We start from the raw sequence: 18,436 nt of genomic DNA, 5'->3' as shown, positions 1-18,436 counted from the left end.
ATTGTTCAATCTCTGAATTGGAAGCAATTGGAAGCTGTGGTGTGGTACTACTACAAATATATAGGACTGGATATATGATATTCTTGTTGACACTTAATAGTAACTGGGAGAGTATAGCGACAAGATTGCGTATATTATAGATTTGAAAATTTTAAACCCACTTGGTACCATATATCTATAACAGACATAAGTAACTGGGAGAATATAGCGACAAGATTCTACTGATTGCCTATATAGATTTGGAAGTTTTAAACCCACTTTGTACCATATATCTCTATAAGACGTTATTGTTCAATCTCTGAATTGGAAGCAATTGGAAGCTGTGGTGTGGTACTACTACAAATATATAGGACTGGATAAGATTTTCTTGTTAACATTTAGTAACTGGGAGAATATAGCGACAAGATTCTACTGATTGCCTTTATAGATTTGGAAGTTTTAAACCCACTTGCTACCATACATCTCTATAAGACGTTATTGTTCAATCTCTGAATTGGAAGCAATTGGAAGCTGTGGTGTGGTACTACTACAAATATATAGGACTGGATAAGATATTCTTGTTAACACAAAGTAACTGGGAGAATATTGCGACAAGATTCTACTGATTGCCTATATAGATTTGGAAGTTTTAAACCCACTTTGTACCATATATCTCTATAAGACGTTATTGTTCAATCTCTGAATTGGAAGCAATTGGAAGCTGTGGTGTGGTACTACTACAAATATATAGGACTGGATATATGATATTCTTGTTGACACTTAATAGTAACTGGGAGAGTATAGCGACAAGATTGCGTATATTATAGATTTGAAAATTTTAAACCCACTTGGTACCATATATCTATAACAGACATCATTGTTCAATCCCTGACATGAATTGGAAGCTGGTACTACGATAAAATATTCTTATTGACACCAAAGACACTAGTAACTGGGAGAGTATAGCGACAAGATTCTACTGATTGCTTATAGATTTGAAAATTGTTGTTCACTGAACTTGTGGATTCTCCAAGACAATTAACATGATTTAATTCTGGACATATGGTTTCAGCCAAACTACATGCGCTAGCTATATTAGGTCTACATAAAAGTTTATCAACAAGTCAGGCGTGGGGAAGCTGTTAATTGTCAGTATTTCTTGGATATAATTGGCACAATGTGTTGAGTTTACATTATAGTTTCGACAGAGTCATATGGTTCAAATCTGTTGTTTGGTTGCGTCCAAACAGATTGGTAAAGTGTGAGCCAGTTGTGTCTAAGAGCCACCATTCTCTGTTGAAAACTGAGGAGGCCTTAAATACAGTGTATGTTATCATGAGGCACGTCTCAAAACTGGCACATAACCAATGCATTTAAGTGAACTTAAGCCTCCTAAGTCAAAGGTCTGTTCATAGTTCACTGTTTCTAGGAGTCTCCTGTATACCATTTTATTGTCAGTGCTGCATACCTGCATGTAGTTCGAGTCAATATATCACCTCCACTGAATGTGTGTTTTCTATGCACCATAACCATATAGCCATAGATCTGTGAAGGATTGTCTTGTACTCACGGCTTATACTTTTGAGTGTGTGGTGAATTTCTACAATGATTTCCATAGCAGCCGGGTCTAAAAACGGCAAGATGCCGTCGTCGTTGGACAGTCTGTGTGCCAGTGCGTTATTCATGGGGAAAGGTGCGATAGGGATTGATACACCAACTGTACCCCAAAGTGAGAAATCAGGTCAAAACAGCTTGTCGGATGAAGGGAATGTGCCTTGTTTGGGGAGCCTCTGCGAGAGTGCTTTAGACACAGAGAATGGCACTACAGACGTGGACACATCGTCTGTACCATCTACGATAGAGATTGTAGTTGCAACGGAAGAGGAGTCTGTGCAAAGTGATTTGACGAATACAAGAAACATGCCACATCTGGGCAGACTATGTAGGAGTGCATTCATTGCAGGGAATGGCGCTTTGGGTATGGATACACTGGTTTTACCAGGAATGGATACACAAGGTTTAGGATGGACACCGGGAACAGATACACTGTCTTTATCAAGAGCGGATACGCTACCTTTACCAGGAATGGATACACTGCGTTTACCAGGAATGGATACACTGCCTTTACCCGGGGAAGGTGTGTTTGCTGGTTTGCTTATAGCTTTAATGTAGCTTGCTGTGACATGTATTTTTCTCAAGTTGATTTCTTTTTTTTAAATTCTAGGCCGTGTGTTTTAGATTTTTCAGGCACGCTCTCAACAGCTCCTCTTGAGGGTATTAAGGAGAGCTGTTCAAACCGCTCCCCTAAAATCTTTAGGAAGAGTGGCTGAGCTGTTACAGGAGAGTGGCGAGCAACAAGAGGGTTTTCAGTCATATTATGTATACCTTTAGGTACCTCTAGAGAATACAAAAAGTGTATTTTTGAATTGGGTGAAACCTATCAATAGATTTCAAGTATGTTCTACTGATATTTAGTTACAGTGAAGTTGGGTGAAGTCATAAAAAACAGCTCTCCTGATTGCAGTTAAGGGGAGTGATAAGTAGCTCACACCAAAAGCAATTAAGGAGAGCTGTAGCCAGGTGAGAGCTCCAGCTCTCCTCAAAACAAAAGACCTGAAATTTCTTAAAGTTGTTCTTAAATGTGGCTGAATTCCACCATATTACATTAAACCGTGGTTGAAAAAACAAAGCAAGGAAACAGCAGCCATCTATACATACATTAATGCTCTGCGTGCTAGCCATGCGCTTCAATGGAAAAAAATCAAGTTTTGAAATATTTTCTCAAAATATCAAGAGTTATCTTAAGAACTACTGAATCAATACTAAGCTTGTTTGTACTCATTTTAATGCATTTTTCGTGCTGATTTCAAATATGGTCATGAAAATTTACATTTCTGAAATTTTTGAATTTCTAAAAAAAAATTGAAACTTGTCGTCTGCAGTCGACACCAGCGTGAAGAGAGTTAATGTATATTACCTTGGCTGAAGTACTTCCTTATTCTATTCTTTGTCTTTATATGATACATACGTGCGGTCCCGGTGTTCTGTACCTCAGATTGTTGCACAGGCTTTACGTGCACATATAACTGTTAGTTAACTATGCATATTAATCCTAGTACTGTGGGGGGTGCTGATAGCTTATGTGAATTTACGTGTGCACAAGTTGGGACTTTATTGATGCGTAGTTTTTTGCGTACAGTAACAAAAACCGAATATAAGAAAATAAAGTTGGTCGCCCAGATTTCTTCAGAGTCAAAACTTCTGCAAATGTTGATTGTTAAATCTGTATGGAACTCCAGTCATGTTTTTTAAATGGTTGATCAAATATGTGTACTAGTTATCCATTATTTTTGTCAAGGTCATTTTGGGGTCATCCAAGGTCATCCGAGGTCAAATCGCCATAGATTGTCGCAGGTTCATGAAATTTTATGGGGATGACCACTGAAACAAAGCAAAAATATCAAGGTCATTTGGGGGGTCGTCTGGGGTCAAATCGCCATAGACTGCTGCAGGTTTATGAAATTTGGTGGGAACGGCTACCTTAGTGAGGCAAATAATGTGAAGGTCATTTTGGGGTCAAGTGAAATTGCACCGGTTAAAATGATGGGCGTCAAGGTGGAGGCATTGCGACCGACGCTTTACGTCGAAAACCGCGCAGGTCGAGACGAGAACCGTGAAATTCTAGTTATTCTTGATTTAATTTGTATCATGATTGTAAAATGTATATTTTATGTGAGCTTTTGAAATTGTACAGGCATATTTTTGGTTGTCTAGTGGACCATCAGTAGCATTTTTGATTGTCCAGTCCTAGATTGAATTGTTCTGGGCGAACAAACAACTACTTATTTCAAATACTGCAGGCTACCTATCACCATCTTGTGACTGAAGTGCCTACTTCGGAGGGCACAGTTTTCATAATTTGTTGTAAAAGTTACTAACAAATGTTATTTATTTCTGTTCTCTCTTTCTCTTCTCTTTACAGCTTACAAATTCAACACCCTCCCTCGACTGGGTAAGAAGAAAAAGACATCAAAAGTAAAAGAATCAAAGGACGACATCGGAACAGATACACCCAAGACTGAGCCTAGTCTCAGACCCAAGTCTCAGAGGAGAAGCGCGTTTGAAATGACGCGACGGAAGCTGAGCCGTGGCTCCCGGGATCATACCCCTGTGTCATTTGATGCAGCACATAGTCATAAAGGCCGGGTTAGCAAGGTAATTGAATTGAGTTTTCATTTCGTTTTTATATGGTTATCAATTATTGTACAATGTCATTTAATATCAAAACTGGAATCCTATGTATATATAAGGTGATCCTGATTAAGGGAGGCCTGATGCAAAATGAAAAATTCAATTTTTTTTCAGGGCCCCCTTTCGGACCTAAATTTATTTACCCTTTGGCCATGAAAATTGTATGCCAACCCCATAGAAAATAGTGTAAACTCATGTTCTACAAGAAAAATTAAGGTGATTTTTTTAAAGCCCCCTCCCCCTTTTCAGAGGGATAAAATTTTCAGGGCTCCTCCTTTTTGCATCAGGCCTCCCTGTTACAAGTGTTTGTGAGTGGTTCCTAACTCCTTAAAAAAGTTAATTTACAGAAATTCAACCAGAGAACCATTATACTACTACGTGCAATAGCTCTGTCAGCTATGGGGGAAAATTGGGGGGTATTTGGTCCTTGCCAACGGTGCGCCGAAAAAACAAAAAAAACACCAATTCTGCATCTCTTCAGAAGCGTTCAAGTATCGCTTTCAGGTCACATTAAGTGTGTTTTTCAAATGTGTCTAGTATGCGATGGTGTGGTCACAAGACAACGATTGCCCCGAGGGCATTGCGAGCAATACCGAATATACCCAATATTTGCTCCACGCATGTATCAAGATGGCAGTCAATCCAGGTTCTCTGGTTTTAACCCCATGAGAATTGGTCAATGAGAACTACCTGCCTATTGGTCAAAAAGTAGTTTTTCATTATCATTTGGACCAATCAGTAACATTGTTAGAATAGTTTCACCATGCAAAAAATGGGGTGAATTATTTGCAAAACTCCATTCTGATTGGTGAAGATATCATGTAATTGACCAATCAGAGGCAATGTTAGATTGGCAGGTAGTGCTTAGAGGGTTAATTCTGTGAGATTGCTTCTCATTTTGAAAACTCTTCTTCAACTGTACTCACATCTTTATATGATTCAAAATGACCAAAAAAATCATATTTCCTCATGGAAAGATACTATCTACAAGCTAGTAAGTGTCAGAAGTTTCATGTTTCTAATTATTTTGAAAGATGATTAAAATTATTTATTTGTTTTTCAGGATGTGGATAAATTACAAGGTTCAGAGAAGGCTGTTATGGTAGCACTCAAATGGTTTCTAGGTAAGTGACATAACATCATCCATCAAGTCACATGCCAGTAACCTGTGTATGAATCTGATATGGGTATACTGTAAAGTTCAGAAAAGGGACTGATGTTAGCGTTCCATGCTTTCTTAGTAAGAAACATACCCTGATCATCAAGATTCAAAGAAGACAGTTGACATAGATAGTCAAAATTGTTTATAGGAAAGACTTCATCCTCAAAGCATATGACCCCAATTCAGTGACCCCATATGGGAGTATCCCCTAAAGGGAAATCCCCTTTTTGGATTTCAGTTGTGTACATATATCTCTGTTTTCTATCTCTGTTTTCTTTTACAACCATGGAACAAGGAAGAATGGAGCAGAAATAAGGTCACTCGATTATGTGTAGTATAGATTACATGAATTGCTTGTTTATAGGCAATACAGGGTGTATCAAAATGATTGGTACCCATCAATTCCCAGTGATTGGGCTATTCAGCTTAAAATTCATACCGTACCACTCTGGAAGATTTTGGAAGTATCTTCCACAGGGGGAGTGTGAATTTTCAATGGAATATTGTAGAGATTTGCCTAATGGCGCTCTAGGGGTCACTGGACTTCGTGGAATTTTAGGCACAACCTAAAAGTACCCTCCCGTAAAAATTCCCACCAACAAATAAGGGCACGGAACATGAATTCTTGTTGGTGGTATTTCAGAGGAGGGAGCTCTTTATTTGCACATGAAATGGCCCTCATGGAGCCCAATTGCGCCATTAGGCGAACATTTACGGTAACACATTAGGCAGCTCCATTTGAATATCATACACCCTCTGATAAAGATCTAACCTGAATCTCCCCGGGAGAAAATCTTCTGCAGGGGTTGTGGATTCAAAATGGAAAAGCACATTATTGTCATTGCCACATCAAAATGCAACATAAGATCCACCTAATTTGTAGATGAATGTTATAAACAATATTTTACAGATTTCTTTTTAGTTAGGGCTTAGTCTATCTCTGTTGCAGAACCCATATTCTATGGCAGTACAGGGGGTGGTGATGGGGGGGGGTCCTGTGTGAATTTGCTCCCCAAAAATGTGGGCTTTACCCCTTTTTCAGTTGCCACCACAGTTACCATAATGCTTGTTACCCCTTCCCTTTCATTGGGTGGAAAGGAATAGAAACAATCAGTCCTCATGAAAGGAATGAATTTAAACCAGTTTGTTTAAATAATTCCATGTTTTGACATTATTTTATTGTAGAGTTGTTCAAGTAATCTCCTCTGCTTCTATTTTCCAGATGTTGTACAAAAGATATATTGATTATGCTACCAGGGAGTACCACAAAAGTGTTACAAGAAGTCATGGAACTCAATCAGCAGCTCAACACATGTCTAAACCATGAAGAAAGGTAGGTCATTTACTATGTCGACAGTGTCGGTGGAGGGGGGGGCAAATGCCTCCCAGTTAGAACTCTTGTCCCCCCTGCAAAAACCTCAAATTATGAACATTTTTGCTTTCTAAATTACAGCTACCATATTTCTTCAAATAGTCGCACCAGGGCGTTGCATTTTTCCAAAATGGGGGGGCGTTTACTTTATTAGAGGTCATTTTAGAACGATAATTCCCGTTGAAATCATTAGGTAAGCTTAAAACTCATGCTGAAATTTTCGACCTATGAACTTAGAACGATGACTTCCTGTTCACTTTGGGGTTTACAACCAGATTTTTGGCAAATACTGATGCCAATAGCAACCGTGTGTGCACCATGGTAAGCTTACTACACAAGATAGCATGGAAATATCAGCATTTTTGAAACATCTTGGTTGAATAAAGTGGTGGGTGGCGTTTAATTGAAGGGGGGCGACTATTCAAGGAATATGGCACATATATTCGTCTCCCGACTTCTCAGAACCACTGCCTCTGCTTTATAAGTGACATTTTCAAAATAATGACCAAGTTGATGCCAAAAATGTACTTTGAAATTGTTCAAGTTTGATATCCAACATTACCACAAACATACACGGATACACAAACTAGACGTAGCACAATAAACTTCTCTGAACTGCTATCATTTCAATGTTTAAATTCTTGAGATTGTAAATATTCCTAACGTTCCTATTTCAACTTCAAATAAGGACCTCTCCGTCTCTCCAACTTCTCAGAACCACCGCCTCTGCTTCATAACTGGCATTTTCAAAATTACAATCAAGTTTATGCAAAGAATGCAATTGCACAAATTTGATATCCAACATTACACCACAAACATACACGTAGCACATAAACTTCTCAGAACTGCTATCGTTTCATAGTTAAAATTCTTGAGATTTAGGACATTCAGTAACTTTCCTAGTTCAACTTCAATAAGGATCTCCCCAACTTCTCAGAACCACCTCCTCCGCTTCATAACTGAAATTTTCAAAATGACGACAGAGTTCATGCAAAGAATGCAATTGCCCAAGTTTGATATCCAACATTACACCACAAACATACACGTAGCACATAAACTTCTCAGAACTGCTATCATTTCATAGTTAAAATTTGAGATTTAGGACATTCGTAACTTTCCTAGTTTAACTTCGAATAAGGATCTCCCCAACTTCTCAGAACCACCCCCCCCGCTTCATAACTGAAATTTTCAAAATGATGACGGAGTTCATGCAAAGAATGCAATTGCACAAGTTTGATATCCAACATTACACCACAAACATACACGTAGCACATAAACTTCTCAGAACTGCTATCGTTTCATAGTTAAAATTCTTGAGATTTAGGACATTCGTAACTTGCCTAGTTCAACTTCGCCTAAGGATCTCCCCAACTTCTCAGAACCACCTCCTCCGCTTCATAACTGAAATTTTCAAAATGACGACAGAGTTCATGCAAAGAATGCAATTGCACAAGTTTGATATCCAACATTACACCACAAACATACACGTAGCACATAAACTTCTCAGAACTGCTATCGTTTCATAGTTAAAATTCTTGAGATTTAGGACATTCGTAACTTTCCTAGTTCAACTTCGAATAAGGATCTCCCCAACTTCTCAGAACCACCTCCTCCGCTTCATAACTGAAATTTTCAAAATGACGACAGAGTTCATGCAAAGAATGCAATTGCCCAAGTTTGATATCCAACATTACACCACAAACATACACGTAGCACATAAACTTCTCAGAACTGATATCGTTTCATAGTTAAAATTCTTGAGATTTAGGACATTCGTAACTTTCCTAGTTCAACTTCGAATAAGGATCTCCCCAACTTCTCAGAACCACCTCCTCCGCTTCATAACTGAAATTTTCAAAATGACGACAGAGTTCATGCAAAGAATGCAACTGCACAAGTTTGATATCCAACATTACCACAAATACACATGCAGCCTATAAAGTTCTGTTGCTTCTCAGACTTGCTACGATAATTGTTCAAATTCTTGAAATTCGGCCAATGTTTGGGCAACTGGTTAGTTTACATCCTAAATATTACTGCACAGTAATACAACATGGCACATGCCATTCGTCTGTGATTGCTCCTAGATGTATGCTATGATTCATCTCAAAGAATTTTAGAAAGTTTTACTGAGACTACAGGGTGTCCCAGAAAAAATTACTGTGCGAATGAATTTGGACGTAAGTCGAGAAATAGACATCAAAATCCAAAAATCTAAACATCAGCGTGTAGCCCATCTTATTCTGCATCTTATACGTCAATTTTACTGGAATCGATTGACTAGTTGCGAAGAAATGAGCGATTTCATAACGCATGCGTAAATTCACTTCATTCCAAGTTTGAAAGAAAGATCATTCAACACAATGCGCACTATAGTGGTTAACTGTCAATGGGTTTCATGTTTTGTTCGGTGAAATCCTTTTCGTTCTTTTTAAACAATCTGTTTCTTGCAAAACATTTAATTAGGTTTTATTCAAATTTGAAAACTTGCACGATATTGAAAATGAAAGCTTGCATGTAAGATGATGTTCGGTACTTGAAAATATCTTTTTTCGTTAATGTTGACTTAAATGTTGCATAAAGAATTATTGCATAAAAGCATTCCAGTTGGCTTAAAAATTCTCACACACATTAAATTGTAATGCAAAGTTGAAATCTTTTAAAACTTCAACATTAATCTTGCATGGTATCAAAAATCACGCGTGAACTGTAAGCATTTGATCATTGCCATTCTTGGCTCAAATGTTCTTTGGAAAGTTAAAACATAACATACTTGCACAACCTAAATAATTAAAGTTGGAAAGCTTCCAGTGCAGAAATCAAAGTTTTCTCGGACAAACTGTAATTCATCTTCAGTGAAAGCATGAATAACATAACACCGTCGGATTATAAAATAAATAATGTGAACTAAATTTAATGAGATACACAAACTTTACGAAACGGTGAGCGAGTATGAAAAAAGCGCCAGTGATCAAACTTGGAATGAACTGCATTGATACGCGCATTATGTTATCGTTAATTTCTTCGCAACCAGTCAACCGAATCAAATAAAATTTCCGTACGTAATGCACAATAAAATAGGCTATGCGCTACATTTTAAATATTTTGATTCCGATGTCTACTTCTCGACTTACGTTCAATTCTATTCACTCGGTAATTTTTTCTGGGACACCCTGTATAGTGTGTTTCGTCTCAAGTTGAAAGTAATGCCATGTTGGATTTCACAGTTGCAGATTCAAATTGCGTGCACTATGGACTAACCTAATCCCACAGGCCTTATACACACACATAATTTGTCCATACGCTGGTGACGCAACCGCGTAAATGCAATGATTCAAATCTGCCATTTCGAGATCTATCCAACATGGCGTTACTCTCAACTCGATGCAAGACACACTATAGTCGAGCATCAACATGATTTAATGTGTGCTTCTGTATCTGCCAATCTTGTGCAGTATTTATTTTCAGTAGGCATGTCGGAACTAGAGAAGAACTTCCCATAATGCATTTCTCCCATTTCAATTTTCTGTACCGATATGCTATCTATCACAATGGGTCGATAGTGATGAAATGTGATCAGTGACGAACAGAGCACATCCAGATCTTGCAAATTATGTTTATATCTTGACTATCGACCCATGTTTAGCCAGTCTATTCCCAAAATTGTAAGCAAAGAGAATCGTTACAAAGTAATGGGAGTGTTATTTGATGAAATGAGGGGATGTATCATGTAGCAAAGGATTCTGGGAAGGGTAATGTATCTTCTCTGTTTCAGAATACAGTGCTAGGATCTGAAACATGCTCATCCTTCAGACACAGTTCTTTTAACCCATATGTTTGTACATTTATGAAATGACCTTTGAATGTATTGGGGTACAAAAACTCATACTTTACACCTTGAGGTCAAACTTTGAGCCAGTAGTGTTGAATGAAGGTTTACAAACTGTGCCGTCGGAGGTGAGATCATTTTGGCTTATATACTATGGACCACAATAGTCTCATCCTAAAGGCATAGTTCTTTAATATCAATGAAACTATCGAAACAATCATAGTGTAAAAGTTGACCTCAAGTTACAGAGTATGAGTTTTGTACCCAAGTTTTCAAAGGTCATTCAATGAATGTGCAAATGTATTGGGGTTAAAGAACTGTGCCCTTATAGATGAGCATGTTGTGGATCCATGTGATAGTGTATTTCTGGTATGCCAGCGATTTCTTGGCACTGGCTTTCGGTTTAGTTTAATGGTTTTCTTGATACATGAATATCTTGCTTGGAAAAATAAATCTATCTGGAGAAGTAATAGTTGCAATGTAGCAAGTAATTACTTGTGAATGATGTGCCTGAGTCATTTTGAAAGATTGCAATGATTATAACTTTTGAGTAAGTTTTAGTCAGGATGAATCAAAAGTTTACAAGGTTGGTAGGGTGGCCAGGAAAAGCCTTGTCTCTTGGTTACATAAGAGATGAATTGGGATATTCCACTGTAACTTTTACAACTGCTCAGTGCCAGAAGTGAGTAAGTGCAATAGCTGCCCTGTGAACATTTGGCAATTTACACACATATATGGTACTCATCTACACATGGCAGCTATATTGTACTTACCTACTTCTGGCACTGACCAGTCGATATCTGTACATTTCAGATTGGTTATTACCTGTTGCTCAAGAAATTGTTCAAAATAATCCACTTTGCACTGAGATGTTGATGCATCTAATGCACTCCTCCTGCGGGATGCAGTTTGTACAGTTTCACTCACAACAAATGATATGCATTTATTAATCTATATAAATTGATAAAATGACTTGAAAATATCACACATCTGAAAGGCACAAAGCGTTTTTTTAATGAAATTTCAGGACTTAATGTCAGTATTATTTCTTGGAAATACGTCAAAAATTTAGGTTGGTTAGCCTGTTGGTTAAGGACAGGAAACATGTTTTCTTTTGACCTGAACTGACTAGAGGCTGTAATATTTCCTGATTTACATTACACAACTCAGTCCTGAAGTCTTGCTGTCCTGATTTTATAACCAAGACAAGCAATTTATAACCAACACAACCATTAGCACTGGGACAGCACTAGATTGCTCCGTGTGCTAGCCATAGGGTTTCAAGAAGTTTTGACATATTTTCTCAAAATATCAAGAGCTATCTTAAGAACCACTGAACCAATACTAAGCTTGTTTGTACTCATTTCAATGCATTTTTCATGCTGATTCCAAATATAGTTATGAATATTTACAATTCTGAAATTTTTTAATTAAAAAATTTGAAACTTGTCGTCTGCAATCAACACCCACTTGGAGAGAGTTAAGTAAATTTGGCTGTTAATTTCACAAAAAAGACTTTTTTCATGAAAGTGAAAATACCATTGTGACTTCGTAAGTTCTATAAAGTACAGTGCCTATTGCATTGGATTAAGTTACAAAAACATCCCATGTGTTGTCTTGGCTCAGGAAATAGTGAGTAGGCATTGTAATCGCAAAGTAAACCATGAGAATTGAGAAAGCCTTCTAATAACTGGTACCACCTAGCTACCCTGTGGTTTTAGGCTATTCCAGTTGAAATCCATGCCCCCTGTGGAAGACATGACTTTAATCTCCCACATAGGGAGTGTGAATTTCAAATGGGGTTACCTGAATGGGTGACTAAATTTGAAATCTATAGGCCTATCCCTTGCGAGGGAGATTAAGGTCATGTCTTCCCAGGGGGTGTATGGATTTTAACTGGAACAGCCAAATACTCCTACTGAAACAAAACAGGGAGAAATATTTGGGTTAGGATGTCCTGTTACCATTTTGATGCAGGATTTTCAATTTTGTGGTTGACAGCTATTTCTGCAATATTCTTTTAAAGGTAAAGAAGGGCTTGATTGTCATTTTGATTTGATCCTTTCGCTTCCAGTGGTCTGTAGACTTGTGCCAAATAAGAGAAACATTTACTGTTGGATAAAGATCCTGCTATGATCAAAAGCGCAGGACATTCATGATCGACAGCTTCATCCCCCTAACGTATTACTCCACAAACAAGTTGAGATTTCTAAACCATCAGAAACCTAAGACTATATAATGTTTGTGTGCATAAACTTTCGTGCAGATTAGGTCGTTTTGCGAAGATATGGTCCAATTTGTAACTTGCAAATTCAGTTTCCGAATCAACTGAAATTTTGGAAATAAGTTTGTTTTTTGTGGATACATCCTATTGAACCATACCCTAAAAAGAGGATAAAAAAAAAATACCCATTGAACCAAATAAGAAATATGTGAAAATGTTAAATTATCAATATGTGACACGATCTGGTCCATGGGGGCCAAAGGAGGCATTTTTGAAAATTGAGTTACTGCCTAATGCCTATATTCTTATGTATTTTATTGGTTTTTTTACTCCATATTTTCACCTTTATTTCAATTTCAAATTTGCTGCCTTTGGCCCCCATGGACCAGATCGTGTCACATATATTTATTTTTAAATAAAAATTGAATGTATATTGCTGCATTGAGATTTATAATATTCCAAGTGAAAACTATCCTCATTCACACACTGTTAAGCCCCTCAAATAGCACCTGGTGCCCTTCTTTTAGCTGCTCTATTGGGCTATGAGTATCTGTGAATAAGGGAGTGTTCATTAATACTTTGGTAGGGGGGGCTGGTCTCCCACAAATTTTTCGCTTTAAAACTTTTTTGACCCCCCCTCGATGGACCGCTAAACTTTTTTGCCCCCCCTCTTTTGACAGACAAAACTTTTTTGACCCCCCATTATCCTATAACAAACATTAGGCTATACTTAATAGTGAAAATTTTGGGTTTTAAAGCGGAAAACTTTTTTGGGCCCCCTTTCCTACCACCTACAACTTTTTGGTCCCCCTTTTTAAGGTCCAAAACTTTTTGGCCCCCTCCTTTTACCAGCCCCCCACCAAAGTATTTCTGAACACTCCCTAAGTGCTATTCAGTATTACAAGAAGATTTGTAACATCATATCATATCCGAGGGGAGGGGGTACTCAAGTTTGGTTTTGGTAGGGGTGTGCCGCTGAGAAATTGAAAGTGGACCCATCGATATATCAAAAGTCCAAATTTGCCGCCAAATTTAACCCAAATTGTCTTAGTTTTTACAAATTTTCCCAAAAATTTTTGGCAAAATTGGGTTATTTTCCAAAAAAAATGAGAAAAATTTGAAAAAAGGACCCATTCATGTACCAAAATTGGCTTAGAAAAAGACAGGGCCGTAGCAAGGTCGAAAAATGTGGGGCGGCCATCACAAATATGGGGCGGCCAAATTACAAATCTATGCCCATATTGAAATAAAGATACAAAGAAAAACATAACAAATTTCTCAAAAAGTGGGGCGGCCATGGCATCCCCGGCCGCCCCGCTTGCTACGGCCCTGGAAAAAGGGGTCATTGATATACCAAAAGGCAGTAAATGCTACCCTGTAACCCTGGTATGGTATGTGTCTATTATCATTAGTTTAAAGAAAGTACACCTGGCACTCACTCACATCCTACAGGTAGAAACTTCACCCACAAGTTAACCTACCCCAGGGAATCCTCCCCCTGTGGAAAATAAGATATGATTACTTATTAACTTATTAATAACTAATTGTAGCATACCCTGTCCCTGCCTCCTTCCCCTTGTGGATGATGACTAAGTCGAGATGATAGTTATGCTTCTAATCTGGGTGCTTACGATAATAGACAGGCCTATTTTAGGCTGCATTGATCACCACGGCATGTGTAGTAACAAGAACTGTCATGTACAGGTATTCCCTTGTGTAATTATCAGATGTCACGTTTTCGTGGAAGGTTCGGCTGATTAGGCCAAATTAAAAAATATGAAGTGTACACACACAAAAAACAATATTTTTTCCCCTTTGAGATATAGTCAAATGTAACTAGCCAATAATGAAAATGGCAAAAAAATATGTGTTACTTTTGATCAAAATTTCAAAATAGATCAGTTCTGGTATTGTGCCAAGTTCCATAGGGCTCCACTCCAATCATTTTAGCCCCCCCCCCCTCACAATTTTAAAATCTTCAGAATTAGGTATATTATTTTACTGGGTTTATGTTAGATACGTGTCTTTGTAAAATAAAATAAAATCTAGCCAAGTTAAAAATATTACAAAAAGTGCAACTTACTTCGAATCAAACGACAAATCAAAGTGCATTGTAGAATGTGTCAATAAGACTAGGCAATAAGCCAGCTGAAATTCACATGATTATGCGTGATTTATCGACAACTCGCTTCTCACAGATTGTAAGTAAAATTGACAAGTCAGAAAATCTATCGAGTTTCATAAATGTCAGAAATTAGATTTTGTTTCATATTATTTGGAGCTTCATTGAAATTGCATATATAAATGAGAACAAAATTCATGTGATTATACATGAATTGCCTACAGGGTCGGATCCAGGAATTTTTGATAAAGGGGGCGCCTTTTGGTCGACGACGAAAAATATGTGTTAAAGGGGGTTACCCCCTCGAAAACTCAACGGTTTTGGCCCATTGTTTGCTGTTCATGGCGAATTTGTTCCTTTTTTTAATTTCTTACAATTTTTGTATTTTTAAGTTACCGGCGCCCTTTGCTAGTCAAATAGAGGGGGCGCGCGCCGGCTGCGCCCCCCCCTGAATCCGCCCCTGGCCTAGAACTCGCCTCCCAGAGTAATAGGTGAGGTGGCATGTCAGAAAATATATGAAGTTTCAGATATGTCAGAAAATAATATATTCTATCAGTGGTTCTTGAGATGTGCTTACTATTTTGGGTTAAAAAGTCTTGAATTTATAAGCATGCTTTGGTTCCGTACAAGGAGAGTTGCCAACCAGTACTGAGTTGCAGTATTTTGTACTGAATTTTCTAAATAATATGGAAAAAATGCAGAAGAAAACTAAAAATGTTCAAGTTAAGAATAATGTTCTTTTCTAAGTACTTTTTCGAATACTTTTCTAAGTGAAATTGTGAAAATACTGATTTTGTATGGAAAATACAGATTTGTAAGTCTTGAGTATACTGAAAAAAATTCAATGGGCTGATGGTGAAATCGATGCAAACTATCACAGATTCACAGATTTGAAGACCTGGGAATACTTGTTATATGGCACATGACAGAAGCTTAGAATTTTCTGTTGAAATGAAATAGTTCCAAGTTATTTATAATAATTTTCAGGTAAGTATTATCTTGAAAAGAATGTGTCCCTTTAAAAGTTCAAGCAGATTTCTTTTTGGTCCTTGCCTTTAAGGGCTTGGATAGCAACATTTGCACAGTATGTTTGTGGGACTCACAAACGGTGGCCTAGCGGAACGGGCACTGACTCATAATCGGAAGGTTGCGGGTTCGAGCCCCGGCGACGCCATCGTGTTGTGCCCTTGAGTAAGGCACTTTATCTCGATTACTCCTCTCCACCCAAGTGTTTAAATGGGTACCGGCATTCTTAAATGCTGGGAAGGTAACAGACTCGCTGTAGAGGAGGTGTAGCGATCCCCTATAGCAACATTACATGGAGGAGTCTGGCCCAATCGCCAATGAAAGAGAGATGGGCACTCCGATCACTGTTTATACAGGATCGACTCCTTTACCTTTTTACTTTTACCTCCCAGCTACATATTAGTAGATTTATTTTATAAAGTTTACTTTGAGGACTATCAAATGTCAAAAATATCAGTTTTTAATCATTTGCCATAAAATTATTAATATCACAAATTTCAAATATCAGAATTATTTGATATCGAAGGACATACATTCCTCTTTTTCAAAATACAATTCGATATGTCTGATGTGCTCTCAGGTCACACAAAAATAGGTGAAAACGTCGCCATCCGAACCCTTAAAAGTCACTAATTTGTAAATGTTTAATGCTCATCTCAATCATATATGATCCCTATCTGCCTTAGGTGGACTTGAAATTTATAAAAGTTTTTTCATGCCATATTTAATTTTGTGCTTTTGTAATTTGTAAATGTTTAATGCTCATCTCAATCATATATGATCCCTATCTGCCTTAGGTGGACTTGAAATTTATAAAAGTTTTTTCATGCCATATTTAATTTTGTGCTTTTTGTACTCCACTCAGCTATATACCGTATAAAAAGATAATACAAATTTAAAAAAACAAGACGCATTGAGTTGTTTCATAAACAACAAATCGCAAACAAGCAGCTACAGATAATTTTCCACTTCAATAACGGCGTGCAAAGCAAGGAGAGATTCCTTCATCAGTTGTCTTCCAAATGAGCTATTTAGTTGAAATCCACACTCCCTATGGAAGACATGACCTTAATGATCCTCCACACAGGGGTGTAGATTTCAAATGGAGTCACCAATTCAGGCAACCCCCATTTGAAATTCACACTCCCTGTGCGGAAGATTAAGGTCATGTTTTCCACAGGGGGTGTGGATTTCAACGGGAATAGCCCAGTCTTTCAAATACATGCTCAGGGTAGTAGGAACTGATCCCTGGGACTGACTGTAATAATAGTAGTCAGAGATATACAAGTCACTTTAATCGCCTCTAACCTTTAAGTTGTAATCGGGGCACCATGGTAATTAATACTTGTAAAATGCTACTAGTACCCAGGGTTGCCAAACCCGCGATTTGATAGCCCAATTGGGCGACTTTTGAATATTTTCCTACGACTTATAACAAGTTCCTGTCCAATAGAAAACAAGTGGTTAAGAACAAAATTGGGTGACTTTTCAACATTGGGTCCCGCGACTTCCGACTGCCCCATAGAAACCAATGGTAAAGAGGAAAATTGGGCGACGTTTCGATTATTTGACCCACGATTCGGGCTGAAATTTTTTGACAACCCTGCTAGTTTAACTGCAGCTGAAGTCATAGACTGGGTTACAGACCTTGCAGAAACATTTTGTAATTGATCTAAATAAAGAATTAAGTACTATTATTTATGTACTAAATTTATATATCAGTGTGCAGGTCTTCTATATTTCCTTTGACTAAGACTATGTATATGTACTTATCAATTTCAGCTGATTGCCTTAAAGAGAACAAGATCCTAGAAAATTTGGGATTCAGGGGATGGCTGCAGCTCAGAATTTAAAGGAAGTACCGTTTTCAGCAAAGAATTAAGTGAATCTGATCAAATCAAAGATATTGCAACTTTTTAAAAACACTTTTCTTTCATTTTCCACAGTTCTGTTCTTTCATCAAGGCACAACCAAGTCTACCAAGCCCTGGCGAAACTTATCCATTGGGCCGACAGAGTCGTACTTTACGGGACCGACGCCATGGATAAAGGGGAGGGTAGCGTTATCACGGAAGAAGTCAAGACTGGCATTAAGGAATTGGTAGACATGTACGAGAGAAATTAAAAGCTCGGGAAAGGCGGATGAGCGCCGATCTATCATCGTCAATGGCGTCTCATACAACCTCGTCGGCGCCGACCACACCAAAGATAGATCCCAAAGAGTAAGTGGGTGATTATTATGTTGTTGCCATGGTAACAGTTGTTGTCATGGTAGCCAGTTATTTGATTTTTCTTTTTTTACAGGTTTTGATTGACAAGATTTGTTTAATAACTTGAAATGTTAATACTTTCAGGTATTGCTTTGGAGAGGACATTGTTGTTTGAGGGATGCTCCTCAAATTGTGTTTTCACTTTTGAGTTACCTCGGTTCTTTAGCCTGTGTCTGAAAGTTACAAATAATACAAATATTAA

The 18,436-nt window shown here is 37.8% G+C and overlaps 1 protein-coding gene across 1 annotated transcript in view; it reads left to right on the top strand.

Annotated features, from left to right (window-relative positions):
• The first annotated feature begins 1,439 nt into the window (after positions 1–1,439).
• The window catches only part of LOC140138777 (rap guanine nucleotide exchange factor 1-like), a 63,932-nt gene continuing 46,935 nt past the window's right edge, over positions 1,440–18,436 (top strand). The window contains 6 exon segments of the mRNA XM_072160545.1: positions 1,440–2,116; positions 3,962–4,194; positions 5,294–5,354; positions 6,629–6,725; positions 17,912–18,077; positions 18,080–18,186. Coding sequence (XP_072016646.1) covers positions 1,621–2,116; positions 3,962–4,194; positions 5,294–5,354; positions 6,629–6,725; positions 17,912–18,077; positions 18,080–18,186 — 1,160 coding nt within the window. The 5' untranslated portion in view covers positions 1,440–1,620.

Source organism: Amphiura filiformis, chromosome 18 (assembly GCF_039555335.1).
Source record: "Amphiura filiformis chromosome 18, Afil_fr2py, whole genome shotgun sequence".
Classification (NCBI taxonomy): Eukaryota; Metazoa; Echinodermata; class Ophiuroidea; order Amphilepidida; family Amphiuridae; genus Amphiura; species Amphiura filiformis.
This window is presented reverse-complemented; position numbering and strand designations above follow the sequence as displayed.